General features: G+C 56.5%; 13 protein-coding genes across 13 annotated transcripts; 7 read left to right on the top strand and 6 right to left on the bottom strand.

Moving 5' to 3' along the window:
- Nucleotides 1-61: 61 nt before the first annotated feature.
- On the bottom strand, nt 62-524 carry MKK02DRAFT_45068 (uncharacterized protein; the record flags this gene model as incomplete). Its single annotated transcript, XM_053093222.1, has 2 exons — nt 62-437; nt 487-524. 2 exons carry the CDS (start codon nt 522-524, stop codon nt 62-64), a joined length of 414 nt encoding a protein of 137 aa, XP_052946138.1.
- Nucleotides 525-989: 465 nt separating this feature from the next.
- On the top strand, nt 990-2,534 carry MKK02DRAFT_45067 (putative 26S protease regulatory subunit 6B; the record flags this gene model as incomplete). The annotated part of the gene is made up of 7 exons (XM_053093221.1): nt 990-1,061; nt 1,128-1,230; nt 1,281-1,400; nt 1,445-2,031; nt 2,084-2,218; nt 2,264-2,357; nt 2,413-2,534. The coding sequence occupies 7 exons, from the start codon at nt 990-992 to the stop codon at nt 2,532-2,534; spliced, it is 1,233 nt and encodes a 410-aa protein (XP_052946137.1).
- Nucleotides 2,535-2,602: 68 nt separating this feature from the next.
- Nucleotides 2,603-3,162, bottom strand: MKK02DRAFT_45066 (transcription factor Pcc1-domain-containing protein; the record flags this gene model as incomplete). The annotated part of the gene is made up of 3 exons (XM_053093220.1): nt 2,603-2,834; nt 2,909-3,037; nt 3,101-3,162. The coding sequence occupies 3 exons, from the start codon at nt 3,160-3,162 to the stop codon at nt 2,603-2,605; spliced, it is 423 nt and encodes a 140-aa protein (XP_052946136.1).
- Nucleotides 3,163-3,452: 290 nt separating this feature from the next.
- On the top strand, nt 3,453-4,590 carry MKK02DRAFT_26974 (ubiquitin-conjugating enzyme/RWD-like protein; the record flags this gene model as incomplete). The annotated part of the gene is made up of 8 exons (XM_053087285.1): nt 3,453-3,672; nt 3,798-3,893; nt 3,961-4,049; nt 4,118-4,158; nt 4,209-4,236; nt 4,283-4,335; nt 4,387-4,412; nt 4,481-4,590. The coding sequence occupies 8 exons, from the start codon at nt 3,453-3,455 to the stop codon at nt 4,588-4,590; spliced, it is 663 nt and encodes a 220-aa protein (XP_052946135.1).
- Nucleotides 4,591-4,768: 178 nt separating this feature from the next.
- Nucleotides 4,769-6,563, bottom strand: MKK02DRAFT_45064 (mitochondrial matrix Mmp37-domain-containing protein; the record flags this gene model as incomplete). Its single annotated transcript, XM_053093219.1, has 7 exons — nt 4,769-4,917; nt 4,973-5,222; nt 5,279-5,641; nt 5,694-5,786; nt 5,839-6,027; nt 6,083-6,475; nt 6,540-6,563. 7 exons carry the CDS (start codon nt 6,561-6,563, stop codon nt 4,769-4,771), a joined length of 1,461 nt encoding a protein of 486 aa, XP_052946134.1.
- Nucleotides 6,564-7,743: 1,180 nt separating this feature from the next.
- Nucleotides 7,744-10,627, top strand: MKK02DRAFT_33570 (uncharacterized protein; the record flags this gene model as incomplete). The annotated part of the gene is made up of 6 exons (XM_053088742.1): nt 7,744-7,782; nt 7,916-7,957; nt 8,053-8,979; nt 9,105-9,185; nt 9,502-9,518; nt 9,595-10,627. 6 exons carry the CDS (start codon nt 7,744-7,746, stop codon nt 10,625-10,627), a joined length of 2,139 nt encoding a protein of 712 aa, XP_052946133.1.
- Nucleotides 10,628-10,940: 313 nt separating this feature from the next.
- On the top strand, nt 10,941-12,083 carry MKK02DRAFT_45062 (Sin3 associated polypeptide p18-domain-containing protein; the record flags this gene model as incomplete). Its single annotated transcript, XM_053093218.1, has 3 exons — nt 10,941-11,021; nt 11,072-11,181; nt 11,228-12,083. The coding sequence occupies 3 exons, from the start codon at nt 10,941-10,943 to the stop codon at nt 12,081-12,083; spliced, it is 1,047 nt and encodes a 348-aa protein (XP_052946132.1).
- Nucleotides 12,084-12,332: 249 nt separating this feature from the next.
- Nucleotides 12,333-14,110, bottom strand: MKK02DRAFT_45061 (uncharacterized protein; the record flags this gene model as incomplete). The annotated part of the gene is made up of 6 exons (XM_053093217.1): nt 12,333-12,404; nt 12,449-13,330; nt 13,377-13,563; nt 13,609-13,672; nt 13,720-13,856; nt 13,902-14,110. The coding sequence occupies 6 exons, from the start codon at nt 14,108-14,110 to the stop codon at nt 12,333-12,335; spliced, it is 1,551 nt and encodes a 516-aa protein (XP_052946131.1).
- Nucleotides 14,111-14,410: 300 nt separating this feature from the next.
- MKK02DRAFT_45060 (uncharacterized protein) lies at nt 14,411-15,516 on the top strand (the record flags this gene model as incomplete). The annotated part of the gene is made up of 3 exons (XM_053093216.1): nt 14,411-14,739; nt 14,806-14,830; nt 15,115-15,516. The coding sequence occupies 3 exons, from the start codon at nt 14,411-14,413 to the stop codon at nt 15,514-15,516; spliced, it is 756 nt and encodes a 251-aa protein (XP_052946130.1).
- A 162-nt stretch (nt 15,517-15,678) lies between these two features.
- Nucleotides 15,679-16,986, bottom strand: MKK02DRAFT_45059 (uncharacterized protein; the record flags this gene model as incomplete). Its single annotated transcript, XM_053093215.1, has 3 exons — nt 15,679-15,699; nt 15,749-16,881; nt 16,950-16,986. 3 exons carry the CDS (start codon nt 16,984-16,986, stop codon nt 15,679-15,681), a joined length of 1,191 nt encoding a protein of 396 aa, XP_052946129.1.
- Nucleotides 16,987-17,816: 830 nt separating this feature from the next.
- On the top strand, nt 17,817-19,518 carry MKK02DRAFT_25668 (protein-ER retention-related protein; the record flags this gene model as incomplete). The annotated part of the gene is made up of 3 exons (XM_053087072.1): nt 17,817-18,334; nt 18,380-18,580; nt 18,624-19,518. The coding sequence occupies 3 exons, from the start codon at nt 17,817-17,819 to the stop codon at nt 19,516-19,518; spliced, it is 1,614 nt and encodes a 537-aa protein (XP_052946128.1).
- A 145-nt stretch (nt 19,519-19,663) lies between these two features.
- Nucleotides 19,664-19,965, bottom strand: MKK02DRAFT_45057 (uncharacterized protein; the record flags this gene model as incomplete). The annotated part of the gene is made up of 3 exons (XM_053093214.1): nt 19,664-19,687; nt 19,739-19,834; nt 19,885-19,965. 3 exons carry the CDS (start codon nt 19,963-19,965, stop codon nt 19,664-19,666), a joined length of 201 nt encoding a protein of 66 aa, XP_052946127.1.
- A 242-nt stretch (nt 19,966-20,207) lies between these two features.
- Nucleotides 20,208-22,085, top strand: MKK02DRAFT_45056 (histone acetyltransferases subunit 3-domain-containing protein; the record flags this gene model as incomplete). The annotated part of the gene is made up of 5 exons (XM_053093213.1): nt 20,208-20,529; nt 20,574-20,681; nt 20,734-21,128; nt 21,175-21,573; nt 21,621-22,085. 5 exons carry the CDS (start codon nt 20,208-20,210, stop codon nt 22,083-22,085), a joined length of 1,689 nt encoding a protein of 562 aa, XP_052946126.1.
- Between the last annotated feature and the right edge of the window lie 295 nt (nt 22,086-22,380).

Here is a 22,380-nt window from a genome sequence, read left to right as displayed (position 1 = left end):
CAGACATGTCAGCTTCTGCCACAGAGGTACAAGTCTGCCAAAGGCGTATTGACGAGGCTTCTCAATTGAGACTTGGACTCACCACGAACTCCCAAAAGTCCTGCCGTTCCTTCTTGACGACCTTCCCACATGCTTCCCAAGCCGGTATCTCCCCCGCCCCGTCTTTGCCGGCTCCAGTCCCGGCACCGGCCCCGCCTCCAGCTCCAGATCCGCCCGTGCTCTGACCCGGTTTCCGACAATGCAACAGACGCCGATTTCCATACGGCATACAGAAGGGCTGATCGAGCTCATCAGGCGGACAGGGCTCGCATGAGCCAAACGGGCGACAGATGAGGTCTCCTGTCGCCCGAGCATCTAGTATTGGGGCATTTGGGGGGAGAGGGGGTGGTAGCGGGTTGTGAGCGAGGATGGGGAGGACGAGGAATGAGGAGATGAGTCTGGCGGGTCAGCTGAAGGACAGAGGTCGGACCTCGGGAAATGACGTACCCAGCTATCAGGAGAAGCAGGGGATGTCTGAGGATCATGGCGGTCTGTCCACAGCTAAGCTGTAGGTAGGCGATGCACGTGAGGCTTTGATGGGCAGAACACTACTGACTACTGAGAGTGTTTTGGAGCTTTGCTCGTCGCGTTGAAAGCAAGCTGAGCTGGAATGGCATGACGCACGGGATGGCGGATGTGATCACGTGATCTTTTTCAGGTAGGCCTAGCTGTGATCTGTCGAGCAAGTGTCCTCAGCCAATCTATGCATCGATCTAGCAGCGGCGAGATATCCATCAAAGGAGCTGGAGCTGATCCCAATAGCAGTCTGGTTAGGCATAGCGCCACTCACTGCACGGCCATGCTGCCAGTAAGTTAAGCGGCATAAGGAATGTGGAGCAACTCTGAGCTTTATTTGCTCCCCCCACCTTTTGTAGCTCGCGTCACCGTCCAAGTCGTCCAAGCCTGTCCTTGCTTCAACTGTCCAGACCTCTACCTCTCTATCAATCACAATGGCAGCCACAGCAACCCAAAGCATGCCCACACAGGCGTTCAAGACGCCAGGATCGAGCAGTACGATCAAAGTATGTCTCAGCAGAAATACCCGCGATGTGCTCGTTTAAGAGTAAGCGCCAAGCTGATCGAGTTAGACGTATTATCGCAATAAGATCGAGGCGGCCGAGTTGGAGATCACCAAGAAGACGCAGAATCTGAGGCGGCTGGAAGCTCAGCGGAATGCTCTGAATACGAGAGGTGAGCATCAGCTCAGTCGTTCAGAAGCTGGACCAAGAGCTGATCATTAGTACGATTGCTCAGGGAGGAACTCCAGGTTCTTCAAGAGCCGGGAAGCTATGTCGGAGAGGTGATCAAGGTGATGGGGAAGAAGAAGGTGTTGGTAAAGGTCCAGCCTGAGGGGAAATACGGTGAGCTAGCTGTTGCATTGCCTCCGCCATAGCTGACCATTCAGTCGTCGACTTCTCTCCGGACATCCCCCTCTCCTCCCTCACTCCCAATCTCCGCGTCGCGCTCCGCTCCGACTCCTACATGCTTCACTCTATCCTCCCCAACAAGATTGACCCCCTCGTCTCGCTCATGATGGTCGAAAAGGTCCCTGACTCGACATACGAAATGGTCGGTGGACTCGACAAGCAAATCAAGGAGATCAAAGAGGTTATCGAGCTCCCTGTCAAGCACCCGGAACTGTTCGAGGCGCTCGGTATCGCCCAACCCAAGGGTGTATTGCTCTACGGTCCGCCCGGAACTGGAAAGACTCTGCTCGCCAGGGCAGTGGCACACCATACCGACTGCCGATTCATCCGTGTCTCCGGAAGCGAGCTTGTCCAAAAGTACATCGGAGAAGGAAGTAGGATGGTTCGGGAGTTGTTTGTGATGGCGAGGGAACACGCGCCAAGTATCATCTTTATGGATGAAATTGACTCGATCGGGAGTAGTCGAGGAGGCAGCGGAGGCGGTGGAGGGGACAGCGAGGTCCAGCGAACAATGATGGAATTATTGAACCAGCTTGACGGATTTGAGTCGACCAAGAACATCAAGGTGAGTTTTGAGGTCTTTAGGTCGAAATTAGAGGTCTGAGCTCACTTTTTAGGTCATTATGGCGACTAACCGTATCGATATTCTCGACTCGGCACTGCTCCGTCCGGGACGTATCGACCGTAAAATTGAGTTCCCGCCACCCAACCCTGAGGCCCGGATAACTATTCTCAAGATCCACTCTAGAAAGGTCAGTTGTGGCGTGCGCAGTGCCGACCAAGAGCTGACCTTCCAGATGTCATTGCAGAGAGGCATCAACTTCCGGTCTCTGGCAGAAAAGATGGGTAATTGCTCTGGTGCCGAAGTGAGGGGTATCTGCACCGAGGCTGGTACGTGCAGCTCGCGACTTCGCTTACATTCGCAATCGCCAAGCTGACCCAACAGGGATGTACGCACTGCGCGAGAGAAGGCAGTATGTCGGCCAAGAAGACTTTGAGATGGCGGTCGCCAAGGTGCTCAAGAAGAATGCTGAGGGTAATACCTCGGTCAACAAGCTGTTCAGCTAGAAGCTAGATCGGCGTAGCAGATCAGGGCAGATACATGCAACGATAACGATGGCCTGGCTTTGTCGAAGCTACTTGACTTCCTGTCCGCTCCCCGCTCCTTTCCCATCCCCGCGCAACTCGATCCCCTTCACATCGCCCTTATTGCTCTCCAGGCGTATTCTTTCCAGCTCGTCGTCTGATATTCGGGGTACAGTAGGGTCCGGGGCGAACTCGGCCATGGTGCGGAGAACGAGGTCGAGGGAGGAGAGGAAGGAGTTGGTCGATAGTCGGAGAAGGCGCACGGTGGTTGCTGCGTAGTTTCTGTAGCGTCAGCGCTGGCTTGGCGGCATCGATGCTCGTGAGCTGTTTGTGGTTGCATGTAAGATAGGACATACATCACTAGCTCATCCCCCTCGACCTCTAATGTCCGTTCCACAAATTCGGCATTCTGTTCCCTATCCACCTCGAGAGCTCGTTTGGCCGTCTTTGCGTGTCCCTGATCGGGAAAGGGGACTCGCATAGACCTAGAGGTACGAGTCAGCTCAGTCTCGACAGTCACAGGGTGGAAATGCGGGAGCACAGCTCACATGGTGTGCCAGCCTGGCGGGGAGGACGGGCCTGCTTCGGCGTTCACTGAAGCGGTAGCCATCGTATTTCGTAGGATTTTTCGCGGGCTACTCTGGCCACTAGCAAGATATCCAGCTTCTGATGGCGTGTACGCGTCGTCTGTAATATGTTATAGCAGCGTCAGAGGTATAGTGACAAGATAGCTTTGGATGTATGCGAAGAGTGAGGACAGTTTTGGTCCCGGGTGGAGGGAAAGTGGAGGCAACGCGAAAGGGGTTACGCGACCTAGACTTCTCATCAACCTCTCATCCTAGTTGTGGCTTATTGGACACCCCTTAGACGCGTAGATCAACCCAGAGGAGGCTAGGCAAGATGATCAAGGTATGTCGCGCAGCAGGATTGTGGAGCAGACCGCGACGAGAGGGACGTGAGCTGACCGAGCTTTTCTCCAACTCCGACATCACACGACCCTCACACTTACGTTGCTATATACTATGGTGGGATGAGCAGATCTGGTCAGTCAAGAAGACGGAGGAAGCGGCGGCCAAGAAGAGGCCCAAGATGTCCGCGGCGCAATTACGGGTCCAAAAGGGTATGTCCCTTCCTCAGAGACGCTTCCTTCCCTTCGCGATGAGGCTTGGGCAGCTGATAAGGCTTGACCTGACCTGAGCGGGGGTCGATATCGATACTGAAGAGCTGAGTGCTGATGCTGGATAGATCTGACAGAGCTGGAGCTCCCAAACACCATGACGACCCACTTCCCTGACCCGACCGATGTGCTGAACTTTAAGCTCACCATCACGCCTGACGAGGGTGAGCTTCCCTCCACTGATCTCCTTCCGATGTCAGGCGATATCAGTGGCAGAGCTGACTATGACAGGTATCTATAAAGGCGGCGTCTTCAACTTTTCGTTCGTGATCAACCCGAATTACCCACATGAACCGCCAAAAGTCAGGTGTCTGGAGAAGGTAAGCTGTCACCTCCCGTTTGAAATCGCCACTCGGTATTTCTACAGGAGTCCAGCTGACATTACCAGATCTATCATCCCAACTTGGACCTGGAGGGGAATGTCTGCCTGTGAGCTGATGTATATGCCGCAGAGTCCGGACCAAAGCTGATCAATGAAGGAATATTCTGCGTGAAGATTGGAAGCCCGTCAGCTCGTCCTCTATGGAAGAGCGAGTAGCGGCTGACAAAGCAGGTCCTCAACCTCTCATCCGTAATGATCGGCCTGCAATATCTCTTCCTCGAACCGTAAGCTGAAGGTCTCTGTTCATTGTGATGAGCCCAAGCTGATCGAAATAGTAATCCCGATGACCCGCTCAACAAAGGTCAGTTACCCGGTTCTCGTCACATTGTCGCGAGCGAATATGAGAGTAACAGAGCTGACATCTCTCAGAGGCGGCCGAGGATCTGCGGAGGAACCGGGAAGCCTTCGTCCAGAATGTCAAGCAGTCGATGCGCGGCGGGCACGTCAAGGGCACGACTTTCGATCGGGTATTGAAGTAGTGAGGAATGGGGTGCAGGCGGTACATGGCGACGGAGGTGGCAGGGTCACCCGAATTTCAGGCGTGCAAGGGATCACAGGCAAACCGCTTGCGGTATGTGTATATGGACGTCCTATATGAACGGCACATGCAAGATATATTATCTATACTCTAAGCTCTTCATATACCTACATGCTGACCTATGCCGCCTTTCCACCCTTCGCTCGTCTTGCATTGAGCCATTTCCGAAACTTGGCCATGGCGTATACAAAGCTCTTTCGGAATCCGGCGGTAAAGAGGCCTTTGAAGCTCTGGGTGAGAGCCGGACGGCGGATGATGTTGGCGACTTCTGGAAAGGGGTCAGATTGTCTTCTTGCGGCGGGGTGGGTATAGGAAGAACGTACCTGTCAAGACGACCTTCCGCCAGTCGCCCACCTGACCCTTCGCAGACTCAGCCTCCGAGATCGCCTTTCTGCCGACGATGTCGAGCAATAGATTGCGCTCGGGAGAAGCGGAGGAAGGAGTTCCCTCGACAGTATTCGTCCGCACAATGCCAGGGTCCGTTTCGGCGTGGTAAGTCCGCAGTATTCTGGTCCGGAGGTTGCATGGCAAGGACATGATGAGAGAAGCGAGATGGTCGGATGTGTCGGGTTGCTAACAAGTGTCAGATGTTCCCTTGACTCTGCGTCGAAGAAAGATCTCCAGCTTACTCTCAGTACCTCCTCCCCGGTCCCTCTCCACGTCCACCCTTTCCCTACCTCTGGCTCCTCCACACGCTTCTCGCCCCTATCCCACACCAGCGCCAGCTCTCCCCGCCCCATGAACTGCCCATACAGGCCCCTCATCCCCTCAAGCGCCCCCTTGCCCTTCACGATATTAGCCACCTTGTCCGGATGTTCCGCCCCCGGAACGCTCATGCGCGGATCGCCAGCATAAGATATACCGGCGATCTGCGTCCAGAGCGCCTGCTCGGTGAATGTTGGTGGAAGTAGGAGGAGGGATAGCGTGAGCGCTGAGTGTAGGTTCGTACGGAGAGATTCGGAGATTTCGGGGGGAGTGATAAGTGGGAGAACCTGAAGATCAGTCCGACCGCAAGAGGTACGAAGGGGATACCAGGACACGTACAGGCTTGTGTAGACGCCCAGCTACATAGAGTGTCTCCCAGCCTTCCAAGTCCCTCTTCAGCCGCTCAGTCGAGATGACGCCATACTTGACTTCCTATCTTATCAGTTGCTGTTCTGCCTGATCACGGCGCGACCGAACGACATACCAATCCCCTGATCTTCACCATGGTCACATACCACACCCCCGCACCCCATCTATCCGTCAACCACGCTATCCTCCCTCCACCTAGTAATCGAGCCGTCAGAGGGTAATGCGAGGGATTCTGCCGGAGGTTGGCGGTGTGGAACTGGGCGAGGTCTGGAGTGGAGAGGAGGAAGTCGGTCATGGGTGGTGGCTGGTAGTCAGCTCGGAATGTGGGCACAACGGGACGGGAGGGAAAGGGGACGCACACCTGTAGGATCTGTGTTGGCCTGATGCCGCACCCCTGAGCCGTATGCGACGGCCCAGTCGACCGGTCCGGGTAAGGCATCAATGATGGGTCGTAAGCGATCATAAGCGCGTTGTTCCTCCTCGGACCGTCCTTCCTCTTTGGCTTCCGCTCCGACTCTTCTTCTTGCACCGTCTACAGGTAGATCAAGGGCTGAGGTGGTGGAGACCGAGCTGTTGAGCCGCCGATAAGAAGGCGGATCTTGTCGGTCGATTCGGAGTGCTCGGCGAGCGGCAAATGTCGCCTTTCCAGCCGAGTGTAGACAACGACACGCTTCGGCTGAGCAGGCCGGAGCTCGTGCGTCGAGTCTGAGGGCTAGATGCTGGAAAGGAAGCCTGCTCGGACCGGCGACGAGCTGCATTACAGACTGTGGGGAAATTAGTCTGGACAGATGGGCGTACTCGTAGAGGGAGACTTACCATCTTGGCTCCATGGTAGGTCATATTTGGTATTCGATTACCCGGCGAGAGCTGATCAATACAACAGCTCTCAAGGATCTGATATTCCTATGAAGCTTTCTAGGGTGAGAGAGAAGCACAAGAGCACCAGAGCGAGAGCTATCTTTCGTTTGGCGGCTAAATCAGGCACGGTTGACGGTCCAAAGGCAGCATTCCTCGACCCATTTCTTGCGTTCGACTTCGCAGTTCGAATCAACATCAACAACTGGCTACACGAAGTAGATGGAGGACGACGAGCTTCCCGGAGGCGGCATCCGCAGTGGGACGTATCTGGCAGCGTGAGTTTACCGACGGCTTGGGGCAGGCAGACAGGTCACCGGGGACACGCGTCCGACTCCCGAGCCTGTGGGAGCATGCACGAACAAGGACGGTGCAGGTAAGAGCGAGCTTGAGCTACTTCACTTCACTTACCGATCTGGCGCACTGACAATAACGGATGGGTCAGTGGCCGGTCCCGCCTCGTTGAACTCGCTGATGCTCTCTCACTCGGAGATCGGCTTTCAGGACCGTGATCTGAGGTACTCACACTACTGAGCGCATCCTGCCACTCCCTCAGGGTGACGCCACCCCCAACTGAAGCAGAGCCCTAAGACACGCGTGTACAGCTACACAGGATGTCACCATACGATCTCGAGGCGCACAGGCTCGCAGATCGCCAGGGGTCCCTCCTGAAGGGATCATCGCACTCTGACACGTAAGGGCGCCCTTTCAGAGGATGAGCGCACTCTATCACGACTCCTCGAGCACATCATCGTGGCAGTCCCCCGTCTACAAAGGATCGTAAGGCGGGTGTCAAAAGGATTTTGGGCGTGACTCCGCGCGTCAGGGATGGTCAGAGCTTCGCCTGCATTCCCGTTCCCCCATTGCCCTCAATTCATGTGCCACACGCAGGCTCACACTGCTCATCAGGGGTCAACCCGAAAGGATGATCGCACTCTATCGCTACCCTCGAGCACGTCATACCAGCTGCGTTAAAGACTGAAAGGAGATCACGCTGATTTGAAAATATTATACCAGGTCACAAAAGGGCGTGGATGTGGGGGTCTGACACACTCCCCTTCATCCTTCATCGCCACTTCCAAACTCCCCAACATATATCGTTCGTCTACTCACCTCTAACTTCTGCAGTCCACGTACCTCACACGCTTCCACCGGTTCCCACGCCATGTCTGGCGTGACTCAAGGCCCGAGTCCTGCTGATGGAGTGAGTTGTAGCTATCCCTACGGCACCGCAAATCTGTACCGGAGCTTTGTCACCCCCACTCCACGTCTGTGCCCAGGCTATGTTGCTCCTCTGACCCCGCTAAGCAGTTGTGAATCCAGCGCTTATACTACAGGAAACTCATCCGGTAGGCGCGGCTCTCTCCGAAATCAATGCGGTAGGTCAAAGGCGGTGACGGATGATTTGCCACCCAGGTCTACCCCAGCTGTGCCCTTTTCAACTCATGCAAAATCCTGTGAGCTGATATGACAGCAAGGCCAATCGTCTCTGTGCCAGCTCCCGCAAGAGATACTTGATATCATCGACAGGTTCACATTCGCTGACAGGGCCATGAGTGATATTTCGCTGCTGAAAGACTGGGCAACTCGCCGCTCGATCTGCCGCCTCCTCCGGTCTTCGGTCGACAAGGCTACAAAGTTCCGCTTACATGTCATACAGACTGCGGAGCGAACTTGGGTTCTCGGACCAAGCAATGAATCGACCAAGCAAATCACCATCATCAACTTCACCAACGAGAGGACCAACCTATCGCCGAGCGTTCTGCAAGCGCTTGAACGAGCCATCGGTTCGGGGAAAGTCGAATCCATCACTGCTGATTACATCCCGAAGAACGAGCACAGGGTAGCCCTCGACGTTATGCAGCCCATCGATATGGACTATCCAATGCTCAAGAAACTCGGTTGCAACACCCCCCTGTTCCAGACTTCGCGACCCACGCACAAGCAGCCTGACCATGGGTACTTCATCTACACGGTCCCCCAGAGGCACGATGAAGCTTGTGACATAGACTGCGGAACGGTGGAAGGCGACTCAGGGTCACACTCCTTCGTCGGACTGTGCGGGAGTCCACGCGAGGAGAGCTTTGATTACGCCGCTGAATCGGTCACATCGGTCTTGTACCATTCGGCCCCGGGGGGCCTCTGCACATGGGTGGATGTCGAAACCTTTGGCCCTTCAGGATGGACAGTCCGCGGCGATTTGTTCTCGGAGTACCAAAAGCTCACATCCACACAGCGAGACGCTCTGGAGGGCGTGGCAATCAGGCTCAGTCGACTGCCGGACACTGACTATATGGACAGCGAGGACGGGGGACAGGACACTATTCTCCAGCGCGTGTCGTGGATGTCGGGTTCCGAATTTGCGGAGTCGCCCGAAGGCAAGGCTGCCTTGGCCCTAATGGTGAAGCGGAGATTGACCCCTTTCTGACCTGAGGACGGCCGGGAAGACCAGAAGTATGGAAAGACAGGATTTGTGCGATTCTCACTGATAGCTGACATGAATGATGTTTATGAGCTTCTCTTCAGGCAACACCGGCTCAGTGGCTCTGCGTAGCCAGGGACGTATTTCCTTTCTTACAGCGTTTGTTTCAAGTCAGCCAAGTGCTTGTCAGTCCGTGATGGGTATGCACTGAAAGGAACCGCGCCTCACTGTCACCGCGATCCAATCGCGTCATTGAGACAGCACCTACAGAACAAAGGAGGGGATTCGAGCCGGAGCGGGCCAGGAGCTCAAGGGGGCTCGCAATCCCCATGGGGGACATGCATAGAGGTCCTCTGCACATTTCCCCGTCGCTTGTCTCCGTCACTCGAATCTGCCTTGCATTGCTTCCTACATCATCTTACCACCTCGACCTCTTGCAGTGTCGATCCATGATGAGACTATTTGCTTCGATCAAATCCATGCTGACGTCGACTGATACAGCTGATACCGCCACCAAGGTGAGTGAACATGTGGTCAGAAGTGCGAGCTGGGTCTGCCACCTGGGCACCTTCACGTACTCTAGCTGTGTTTCAGGCTCTCATTATTGATTGCTCGCGCTGAGCTGAAGCTGAAGAATCTATCCGATCTCCCAAATGAGCTTATCCTGGAAATCCTCAGTCACATCTTAGACGGATCCGATGGGACTGTCCCGAACTGCGAGCTCAAGGCACTGAATTGCCAGAAATTCAAGCCGCTTGTCGACGAGACCAGCAAAGCCCATGCATACCTACGAGTCACGCCAGCATCCATACTCACTTACATCCATCCCACGAACAAGTCCACAAGAGGCCCCAAGGATATCACTATGTACACCGATACCGACCCCCGCACGTCCCTCCCCCATCTCTACCAGCGCATCAATTACTGGGACTTTGACGGGTCCATGATGCGACCTCATGTTTTCGAGAAGCTGGCGGAATGGAAGAAATTCGGCAAAGGCACAGCGATTCAAATCGACTACGCCAGGAGCCGGAACATATGCCGTCCGCCACGGGAGCCCTCCGAGTTGCGAGCGCTCACTGATGAGGAACCATGTCTGCAGGTCTTTCGCGCTGCGAATGGACAATACCAACGTTTCGTCTACAGAGAGCCGACAGCGCCGAGGTTGAGACAGCCGCAACTCGAGCCTCGTCGAGTGTTCGTCGGCCACATGGACCCTGTCTCTAGATCTGACACTGGCAGCACGTTTGAGCTCATCACATTTTCGGTCGCGGATGTCTTGACTGAGGCGTCTGACAATACTCAGATTGTATGGGTCAATGTCGAGGATTCAGGGGTTGCTCTTCTACACCCCAAATACCTGCCCTTGCCCTCCATCTTCGGCCGGAAGTATACAGAAAACGAGCAGACGGTACTCGCTCTTGCCACGATAGCCTTGAAGGAGCGATGGCTGTCTCGATCCGACGAGCAAAGAATACTAACGGATCTAGAGAGATGGACGCTGGTCGAGGGTCACATCACTTTCATGAGTGAAGCGGAGTTCCAAGGCACAGCAGCGGTGGCGACGCTAAAGCGACACGTGAGGCGATCAGAGGTTCTCTTTGATCGTAGTACTGCTAGTACCTGATATACCCCGGGGAGGTGGCGGAGAGGAACAGTATGATATGACATGGGTATTGGCGCTTTTTGGCGATTGTTCCTCGGTTGAAGTTTATCCTGCGGTCGCTACAGCGCATAACTACCATATAACGCTGCATGTCCGCCGACTGAATAAGCAAGCTAGCTAGCCTCACTACATATAGTGGACGCCTGAATCCGCCACCCGACTGCCCCCATGCCACACTCGTTCATATCTTTGGTCCGCCCACTTTACCCCACTCTGGTTGATTTCAACCAAGCTCCTGCATCAACTGATCAGTACATCTCTGAGCCGACTCAGCATGCCGCGCTCACCCTCCAACTCACGTTCCCGCTCACCGGTCAAAAGGAGACGGTCCAGCGCATCCGCAGAGCCCGAGAATGTATGTCCTTTGCCTGCAAGGTCGTCCCAGCAAAGCTGATCAGAGTGCAGGGTTGCCCATTCCTCATCCGCCTGTTTGTCACCAAGGGCCGACATACGCACGTGATGGAATTTGAGGAGGGTCGATTCCCGCTCCAGGATGAGTTCACGGCGTACGGATGGTAAATTATCAAGACCGAACAGTTCAGGACCAGCTGATACAGGCAGGAAGATCTCCACGCCCAGTTCACTCATCCAGCTCCTCCTCCCTTCCTTTCCCGGCCCCTATCGCTCGCCTCTCGCCCGCTATTCCTTCCGACACATCTATGTCGATGCCTCTCCACGTGGCCTGTATAGGCACAAAGACCTCGTCTCCTTCACCGGTCGAGACTTGATGGGAGCGGTCGCTGCGCTCTCGGCCACCGGCGCAAATAACGGGATGGACATGGAATTGGATGATGGGCCGTCTCGGCCAGAAGAGGGAAGAGGGCGGAAAATAGAGGAGAAGACACTCGAAGCGTATGGTTTTGAAACGGGAGATCTGCTGTCCGTGGCGCTTCACATACCAGAAGGGAGGAATTTGAAGCGACCGACGGCGGGAGGGGCTGGACATGGGGCACCGGGCGGTCCAGGGGGACCAGGAATGGGAGGGTCGGGCGGACCTGGGATCGTCAGCGACAGAAACAGCTTCGGATGGAATAACGGCTCGAATGGACCAAGAGGGCCGGGCGGCCCGGGCGGACCAAGCAGACCACCAACCGGTAATGGACCGACGGATCGGACGAACGCGTGGCAGCGCGGCGGACCTCTACCCGATCAGTCAGCGGCGAGAGGAGCTCCTGGCCGGAACAGCTTTGGTGGGCCAGGCGGTATGGGCGGAGACGTACCCCCAGGCGGGCGGTGGGGGCGGGGTGGTGGAATGGGCGGCGGAGGTGAAGGACGAGGCGGCGGACCGGGTCTGGGCATAAGAGGAGGCAGAGGAGGGAGGGGACGGAGTAGGAGTCCAGACTATCAGCGGGGAGGGAGGAGGAGCGCGAGTCCGGATAACAAGCGAGAAGGATCGTCAAGGCGGCGGGATGATTAGAGGGTAAATGGTCATAGCAAAAGCGAGCGATGAGCTTGGAGTATCATACCTGGTGGTCAGAACACGGCGTCGGACAGGGTACCTTAATGCATAAAAGCGTCATGAGACCACCCCTGTACCATCGCAAAGCGCTGTTGAAGCTACTTCCGAGCTCCCCAACCCCTCAGCACGCAGGCGGTAGCTTGTTCGGCTAGAGACCATCGCTTCCGCCCTCCTCTCGATACCGCCTGCTCGCACGTGCCAGACTTCTCAGCCGGCAGCAAACCGGCCGACACGCCGCTGATACGCCTCCCAGATGTCATTCAAGAACATCGGTTCATTCTGCCAATCAGCGCCTCCCTTGAACCCTTCAATTGGAGACTTACATGAATCATATCCGTCACTATGAGCCCAAATCCTCCCCGGCCATGCCGCCTCAAGTCCGGCAATTCCCAGAGGGCATCTACCACCGAATCAACTACAGTGTGCCTGTTGACCATGTGGTTGTGTTGCCTCTCGACCGATCTATCGACGGGCCGCGGGGGCTCTGGCGGTCCATTATGGGACCACACAGGATGACTTTGGGGCATGATGCCAGCAAGGAGGTCGGCGACGTTCAGTGCGGGACCGGGAGCAGCCGGGGCGGCGGCCCGAGGGGCTATAGCCGCGACGCTGGGCGAGCCGCCGGGTAGTTCGTTCAGCCGTTGAGGGAAGGACGGGGGAGCGGCGTCGTGATACTGCCGCTCGCGATGCGCTTCCTCTGACGTTGCCGGGAACGTGACCGGGACATTCCGCGCGTCCGATGAGGACTGTGGAGCCTGGTGAGGCTGAGGCCGGTTCGGCGGGATTGGAGGTCGGTTGGCGGGGACGGGCGGGGACTGTGAGGCTTGCTGCGCCGGCCGGGGAGGAGGAGGCATGAGGCCATTGGAAGGTGTGAAGCCATTTACGCCCAGTATGGAGCTCAAGAGGTCTTCCACCGTTTGTCCGGGCGGTGGGGTGAATGGATTGAGCGGCGGAGGATTGGCCAGAGGCGGAGCCGAGGGGCCTGGCGGCGCAGCTGGTGCTTGCGAAGCTTGGAGTGACTCGAGCGTTATGTCCGCTGCGAGGGTATCGGTGGGCAACGCTCGACTGACATTCGTCGGATCGAGAAGATGACGCGGGAAGTCTGGTGCGAACTGGGTTGGCGCTGGTGGAGGGGTATTGCTCGACTCTGCTACAGAAGCGAGCGCGGAGGGGATGCAAGGGGAGGTAGGGTTTCCGGAGGGAGTCTGCAAGTCAGCTACTATTCGAACACGGTCAGGACGGGCGACTGACGATCATGATTCCAGCGAAGAGACGGGAGATACCGTCTCCTCCGCCAGCGGGGGGAACAGGTCCTGATCCTGATCCTGAGCCTGACGCGATTGGCAGGGTCGACGGACCAGCCGCAGCCGGAGGTGCCACCGCAGGCTGAGCGCTTGGATTCGTCGAGCCAGGTCGTGCAGACGGTGGACCGCATATTCTGGGTGATTAGTGAAGCCCCAACGCAGACGTAAGCCCAACCCACCTCAGTATGACGGCGTTGAAAGCGTCCAGCCCAGAAGAAGGGAACCATATCGCTTTTCTCACCCCTGATTCATCAGCTCAAACCTACGATGACTCTTTGAGAGCCACTTACTATCTCCTCGACGCGCAACCTGCAACATCTTATCTGCTACCACCGTCGCCTTCATTTCGCCCGGTATGAGGGAGATCAAGGCATCTCTGATGCCCATACGATTGAGCACATAGATCGCGTACTTTGGCTCTGAGTTACTAGATAGTCAGCTTCGCGCACCTAGGAAGAGCAAGATGACGAACCGCCGGACAACAAAGATAGGTCCTTCCAGCTTCTGTTTGACCCACTCCCCATCCTCTCCGGGCGTATCCATCATATAGTGGTATATTGTGCCGTATGGGGCACTCTCGAGGAGCTCCATGACGCCTGGGTCTGCACGTTGGATGACGCGCAAGTTGGCATAGTATTGCCGGTCCTCCTCGGTCTCAACAGGGGAGTCCATGATGGGCATAGCGGCGAGATGTAGAGGGTGATGCGACTTCCGAGAGGCGGAATAAGCGGACTCTCGTTGAGCGTCTAGTAGTGGCTTTTGCTTGCTTATGTATGTAGGTATCCCGCTGTAGGTTTCGCGCTACTTGCTGTAGATAGTTGAGATGTGAAGATGAAAGGGAATGCTAAGAACAACAGAGCTCCATTATGGCTCGATAAAGACCTCCACCTCGTCCACTCCGCTCAGACATTCCTCACCATATCCCAACGCCATATCCTCCCCTCCCTCTTCTGGCCTCTATTGTAGACCGGATTCCCGACGATGCTCTCGCGCAGCGCCCACACGGGCAGAAGCCTTCGCCTTCTTCCAGCATGTCCCCAGACGCCTAGGCGATACCTCACGACCCCAGTCCCGGGCATACCTCCCTTCACCCCCGCCCACCTCGCTCGACTCCGGCAATCACTCCTTCCCCTCCCGGACCACTTCCTACCCGGCTCGTACCCACCAGGACATACCATCTCCGTCTCCCTCGGCTCGCGCCAGCCTACAGAAGCAGCCGTACTCATACCGCTCATGAATATTGATGGGGTCCCGCATGTGCTCTTGGAGGTGCGCGCGGCGCAGATGCGGACGCACGCTGGGGAAGCTAGGTGAGGTGGGTCTCTGACTCCCGGAGACTAGGATGTACGCTCAAATGATCCTGGCTGATACCTCAGCTTCCCTGGAGGTCGTGTAGACTCGGTAAGCTGAGCTGTTGCGTTTCTTAGCATTTGAGTAGGGCTGATCTGCTGAGGACGACACCTCTCTCCAAGCTGCAGCGCTTCGAGAGGCAGACGAAGAGATTGCCCTTCCTCGAGATCATGTTGAGATCCTCGGACTTCTGGACGGGCCAGAATATAGCCTAGGTAATCGGTCGAGAGTATGGCCAATAGTTGTGCGTTATGAGTACCTCTCATCCCCTCGAAGGTTCTGCTCGACTCCCTGCTCTAGCCGGAGAGACGATCACGAGCAAAGCTGATATACAGGGCTTCATCCACTCTTCCCCTCCACCATGGCCACAATCCCCATACACCGCCTTATCCTCCTTCCCGCTCTCCCAACTCCGCCCCTCCCCATCCGAAGTCTCCTCCATCCTCCCTCTCTCGCTCGAATCCCTTCTCGATCCCGAAAGACAATCACTCCATTACTTCAGGATGGACGGTCGGAAGGCGTACTATAAGATCTGGGTGGATGATCTCATACCTTCTCCTCAGGCCGGTCCGGATGACACTGCGAGGAGAATAGGGACAGATAGGCCCGAGAGGGGTTTGTCGGGCGAGAGGAAAGGGCTGAAGGTGTGGGGTCTGAGCGGGTGGTTCTTGAACAAATTGGCGGTGAGGGCTGGGTGGTTCTCTTTGCCGGAACATCCGGGGGATCCAGAAGACTAGGAAGGAGAGATGGACAGGCGGGGTATACTGTACATGCAAGCCAGCCTGCGTCGTGACGCATAGTACATACAGTGTACACATTGCCCAGATCCCCCGAGCTGATCCCGACCTATGTCAAGGCCTTGGTCCCACATTCTCGCATTTCTGATCTGACATTGAGGCTCAGATGCGAGACCTCGCCCTCTGCAAGAGTCAGCGATGTCCATGCCCGAAAGCCTCTCACCCAACTCACAAGGTACTGCTCTCTGATCCTATCCGCCTCACTGACCTCCACTCTCACTGCCTTCTCTTCTACCTTATGCTCAACCGAGAACAGATCAAAGTCGAGCTGGGGCAGCGGCGGTGGTGGCGCCTTCCGCCTGCGCGGCTTGATCGTCGATTTGGACGACGACAGCCGCTTTGACCAGCGCGTACTCGTGTCGGTATCCAGCTCCAGCTGGACCTTTTTCCGCATGGGCCGGACGGTGGGCGGGGAGATGGTAGAAGGGGATGGTGGCGCGTAGGTGCGAGAAGGTGGCATGGGGAAGATATCGAGGATCCCGAGATCGGCGAGCTCAGCTTCGAGGTCTGCCTCGCCGAATATGTATACGTCTGGCTCGAAGGGGAAGGAGAAGAGGTCTGTAGGGGATTCGACGATGATGGGCGGGAGAGGTAGGATGCGGCGGGCATCACGGGCTGAGAGGTCGCGATGGCCTAAACGAGATTGAACGTCTCTGGGACGGACGGTCGCTTGGCTGTCCCGATTGATACAGCTCCGGGCGGGCCTGTCGGGACGAAGGGGGTTGGTAGATGGAGTGACCGGCCCGGAGAGTTGTAGAGCAGGGGCTCCTGAGCGCGGATGGTCCCCTGCTGCCGAGGGAAGAGGAGGAAGAGGCATGGACGCGTACAATCCGATAGCTGGTGGCGGAGTCACCTTGACGCCCGCGCGCAAGCGTATCGAGGATGTTGCGGAAGGCCGACGCGGCTGGGGCGGAGAGGATGCGGGTGAGTCGGATGGTACAGGTGGGAGAGGGCGATGTGGGGCTACAGAAAGAGCAGGGGATGCCGGCGGATGGAGGTATGCCCGGTTTGGCGTGAGGAGGGAGTCGGATTGGAAGGACCTGTCGGATGTGTCAGATCCGGAGCTGAGGGAGGGGGTTGTGCTGTGCTTTCCGGCCGGGTTGTTTGGGGTGCTAGGCTGCTGGAGAGGGTTGTCGAGTGGAGGTATCGCGTTGCAGAGGGGAGAGAAGGGAGAGATGGGGGAGATGGTCGGAAGTGCGGACGCTAAGGAGGAGGGAGGAAAGTGTGACGTGGTGAGGGGTGGACGAGAGGCTCTCGAGGGCCGTTGAGGCGTTGTGGGGGACTTATGGAGGGGTTCAAAGTATTCTATCATGTCAGCTTGACCCAGTGCTACATGCAGAGTGAGCAACGAGTGAAAGAGCTGCAGAGCTTACCGATCCGCCTTGCAGCTCCGGCGCCCGCTCTAGTCATGCTGTACTCGCCCTCGTCCCACCTTTGCGTGACCTCATCCTGCCGGCCACGATTCGACGCGTCTTCAGCATATCGCCGTCCCGACGACGAGGATAAGCTGCTACTGTGCATATCCCTTCCGTGACTGTCATCAGAAACGGGGACGCTGCCGGCCCTGCTCCGAGTGGAAGGTGGTGTCGCCTTGCACCCCCTGTAAAACTTTGGTTGGAAGAACATGCCTATCGATGTTGGGGTGAGATGCGAAGGCGATATTGATCAGCGTATATATAGTGAAAGTGAAGTACCGTGACTAATGTCAATAACATGCTGGACCAGGTCACGCTCCACAGCCGCAGCCTACACGCTCCGTCCGCGCATACCTTCCAAGGCACAACGTCCAAGGGGCCCAAGGCAGGCTTTGATCGACGGCTTTGGTATCCCTTCCGCTGCTGCTGTGAAACCCTTGACGGAAGGGAGAGCCGTGTTACGACATGTCGATCACTTGGAAGGCAGAGTACCCATTCCATTGAGGGAGACGCGGACGGGGAGAGGACTTTCGGGTCGGGGACGGTACATGTTTCGGATGAGAGGCAAGGGGAAGTTTCAGCTGAGACACACGGGGAGAAGGACGCCACACATTCCTCGAGAAAGTTTTTGCTTCCGCGTCGTTCCGTCGGAACTTGGGCGAGCTGGCCGGCTTTGCTCGGACGCGTCCAGGCAGTTGCGCAAAAGTTGACATTAGTTGATGACCAGCTGACTCATTGCAGCTCGGACCTCCTTAGAGCGCAGGAACGTAAGCTTGCGCATTAGCCATGCCAAGATAGCCCGGACCGACAGCCAATCCCACCACAATGGACATCGACAACCCGCCGTCCGAATACGACGACGGGTCGCATGGCCACACGCACCTCGAACTACCCGAATTCTCTCTCTCTTTCCCCCTCCCCTTCCGCGTCCTTTTCCTTGTTGGCCTCGCTATACTTCTATGGGCAATCAATCTCCACATTCTCCACCTCCTCGGTCTCGACACCGCCTGGATTCTCGACTTCAGAGATCCGGATACCTCGCCAGCTATACCGGTCGGGGCGGAGGCGTATGAACTTGACGGTGGGGATGTAGATTTGGCGGAGAGGGAGAGAATAGAGCGGCCAGCTAGTGGGAAGCTGTATGGGCCGGTGTATAGGCTGTTTGGGCTTTACTGTGTATGGGTTGGCGGGGGATGGGTGTTGTTTACGTGGTTGAGTGGAGGAGTTGAACAAGGGATGGAAGAGTGGAGGGGGCTCGTAGGGATGGTGATGGTCGGTGCTATGTTGATCGGGATCGTGCCCTGGCGGGGGATGGGAGAGAGGGAACGGAGAGGGCTTAGAAGGTGAGTTGCCCTCACCTCGTCATGGAACAGTAGCTGACGAGGCAGATGCCTTCGACGAATCCTATTCCCGTCGATGGCATCTCCGGTGTTCTTTGCAGATGTCATCCTCGCCGATATCATGACCTCCTTCGCCAAGGTCTTGGGCGATTTATGGGTGTCTGCGAGCCAGATCTGGTTCGGCGGTATCACGCATGGACGCGTTCGACAATACGGCTGGAGCAACTACATTACACTGAGTATGGTCTGGTAGGTTGGTCTTCATCAGAGAGAGGTGTAAGCTAAGATGCAGCCTGCCATACGCCCTCCGACTGCGTCAATGTATCCTCGAATCGCATCAATCCCACTATACCTCCCTCCGCCCCCTCATGAACGCCCTGAAATACTTCTCCGCTTTCCCCGTCATCATCCTCTCGGCCATGCAAAAGACACTCCTTGACGAGATCGCGCAAGACCCCAACAACCTCAAGGAGCATCGCGGAACACGGTGGCACGGCGAGCACCGGCTCTTCCGGATATGGCTGCTGGCGGTAGTGGTGAACTCGATGTTCTCGTTCTACTGGGATGTCGAGATGGACTGGGGACTGAAGCTGTGCGAGGTGGATACATGGTTCCCGAAGAAGAGCGCGGATGGGCTGGGGACGCCCTCAAGCAGGGGAAGGCGGAGTGTGGGGCTGATAGGGAGGATGAAGCAGCTGTGGACGAGGGAGGCGAGCAGTCCGAATGGCCTGGGCGGTATTCACAACCGGTCGCCACACCCCACACCCATGCTCACTCATTCACGAGCACCCACCGAAACTTCCCTCCCCCTTCCGGCGCTCTCCCTCTCTCCCCTCCTCGCGCCCATCACGACCTTCGGCCTTCGCTCCACCCTGACCTTTGATCCCCTAGTCTATCACCTCTTCACCCTCATCGACCTCGTCCTCCGCTTCACATGGTCCCTGAAGCTCTCGAGCCATCTGCATACCATATCAGAGATCGAGTCGGGAGTGTTCCTGATGGAGGCGCTGGAGCTGGTTCGTAGGTGGATGTGGGTGTTTGTCAGGGTTGAGTGGGAGGCGGTCAAAATGGCCGAGAGCAGGCGGAGCGGACCAGCGCGGGATGGACTGGGCATTGGGTTGGGAGCAGTAGGAAGGGGAAGAGGAGATGATGCGCAGGTGGTATGGGATGAAAAGGAGCGACGGTAGTCGGAATACGGGTCTTCTTGGATAGTTATTTAGATGCTAGAATCTTGGTCATGATCAGTCTATCCATAGTACAACATGGTCTGGCTGGCGGGTTTAATGCTGATGGAACGTCTATGGCAGGAAAGGACGGGCTACGATCGGTTGATCACCATCGTCTCCCGAATGATTTCTGCCAATATGAGCTGCTGCGGCCTAGACATCTGTGACTGCTGGCACTCACTTGTACACAGTCCTTGAATGCCTGGAACTCGGCTTGGCACATGTCCTTCGATACGTCCTGATATGATTTACCAATACATTTGCCGTACGCGAGGGACTGAAGGATTAGTTAGATCCGGACCAGTGGCTCCATGCCGCTTAGCTGACCTGGGTAGCGCATGACTTCGAAGCCTTAGCTAACGTCTGCAAGGGCGCCTTGTCCTTGAACCTAGTAGCTACCGCTGACATGCTGTATGGTGAACATGTAAAAGAGCAAGTTGCCTCGCACACCTCTTGCGCAGAATCAGATCGACGGCGCATTACGGCAGATCCTTCCGTCGGAAGTGAATGACGCACGGATGTGCCCAACACGAGCCAACTTTGGCCAGCCTCTTGTTCGACTGCACATCATCCTCCTCTAACCCATATCCATAGCATACATAGCTAAGGACGCTCTTGTTCTCGGGAGAGACCATAGCTTTTGGTCAAGAATGCCTCGCGCAGCTACGCCGTCTCAAGCCCCGGCCCAGGCGGGGACACACCACCTGCAAGCCTTGATCTCGTCCACGACCTATCCCAAGCCATTCAGCTTCGAACAGCTCGAGTTCCTCCGACATGAAATCCATATCAGGCGGTCGGGGTCACACGCGAGGCTGGTGGAGCTAGATCCGAGCGAGGAGGAGCGGATGAAGCGGGAGAAGAAGGAGCGAAAACGGAGGGAGAAGGATAGAGCGGCTGAGGCTGAGGCGGCGGCATTGGCGGAAAGGAGGGCGGCGGAGAGTGGTGTCAAGGTGAAGCGGGAGCGAACGTCATGTGAGTGGGAGGATTGGCTCATAAGTGGGGTGGCTGATGTGCAGTATCCCCAGCGGCTTCTGTTGCTTCGACGAGCGCCATGCCTGTCATGCACGCTTCGCAATACAAGAAGAAGAAGAAACGGGTGGTAGATAGCGATGATGAAGGCCAAGGTAAGCTCGGGTGGCAACGTCAGCGTGGATGGAGGCAGAAGCTTACTTTTAGCTCGAGACCGTTCGATGACAGTCGCCTCACCGCCCGGGCCAAGCCACCACATGACAACCTCGGGCCTCAAGGTCAAGCTTCCGGGCAATACCAAGGGCCGTCCCTCCCTCCCCTCCGTTGAGATACCCTACACACCACCAATAATAGCCGGTCCATCAGGCTATGGTAATCATATCGACTTTTCCTTACCTACACCTTCGAATAGACCGCTCATACCCCCTCGTCCTGGCGTGCAGAAACCGCTTCCTCCCGGCCCAAAGAAACAGGCAGATGTGAACGAAGACTTTAGCAATGTCAAGGCCCCCACCCAGGTCAACTTTCCAACCTTTTGGGCAGGAGTGGAGCCTTATGTACGGGAGATCAGGGAGGACGACTTGGCCATGTTGGGGTTCAAGGTGAGCTAGGCTGTCTGTGTAGCGGAGGCACTTAGCTGATATATAGGCGGAAGCTCCTGAGCTGTACGATGTTCCGCCTCGTGGGAGACATTACACGGAAGTATGGGACGAAGAGGACGGGAATCCCATCGGCACGACACATCGGATCTCGGTACCCAACCTCCGCCAACTCAACGGGACTTATCCTCCTTCCACGCTCGTCCCGTCCTGGATCCCGGCGCAGGATCTCAAGGAGGAGTACTCGGTGGAAGAACTGAGAGGGCTGGGTAACATCACCGAGAGGGTCGTGGCGGCGGTAGTCGCGCTCGAAACGGATCCAGCGAGTCATGGGCGCATGGCGACGGATTTTGATGGGAAGGAGGCGGTCAAGGTGGATGTCAAGGAGCTGGAGGAGCGGGTTAAGAAGGAGCTGAGGGCGGTGATGCTTCTTGGGGAGCACGAAGAGGTGAGCTTTCCGAGTCGTATCAATCGACACATAAGCTGACGAAACAGTTTGAGGCTGGAAAGCGCGACGACGACGAGATCACCGCTTCCCTCCGGACATGCCAACGCCTCCTCCTGGCTCAGACCGCCATCAACGACGCACGCAAACTCCGTCTCGCCGAGAAAGCCAAGCACCGCCTCGCTTACGCTGAATATCAAAATGCCCTCGACGGTGTCGAAAGCAACATCGAAGAGCACTGGGCCAAGCGGACCAAGAAGCACGGACATGCGAGCAAGAAGCCCGCACCTGTACCCACCAAAGACAGTCGGCCGCCCGTACCGGAAGTCTTGAAGAAGCTAGTGCAAGTGCGGAAGAAATGGGTGGAGAGTGTGGGGGACAAGATGAAGGGCATGCCGAGGGGTGTGATGGTGGGTCTGCCTGAGGAGAGTGCGTATCTGGGCATAGCGGAGGCGATGGATGAGGATGAGGCGCGGGTCGAGGGAGTCGTCGATGATGGGCATGATGACGAGTGACACCGAGTGTCAATGTAGCAACAGTTTCATAGACCGCTTGGTCTTGTAGTAGGTGGTAGCGATTGTAATAGTATGCTGTAAGTCTAGCTTGTCCCCTTGTCTAGATCTCATTCGGATTGACCGCTACTCCGCTCACTGCATCTAATCGGTCCGCAGCCGCTCGTGCTCATCTCACGCATCCTGACGGTACTCAAGGTGCAAGGTGTCCATGACCAAGCGGATCGTTAGGCATTCCTACTCGGCAAGTACATGGTTTCTTTCTACTACTTCCGTTTCACACTTCTTCCCTGATTAT

The sequence above is a fragment of the Dioszegia hungarica genome (genome assembly GCF_025882075.1).
Source record: "Dioszegia hungarica strain PDD-24b-2 chromosome Unknown MKK02contig_8, whole genome shotgun sequence".
Lineage (NCBI taxonomy): Eukaryota > Fungi > Basidiomycota > Tremellomycetes > Tremellales > Bulleribasidiaceae > Dioszegia > Dioszegia hungarica.
This window is presented reverse-complemented; position numbering and strand designations above follow the sequence as displayed.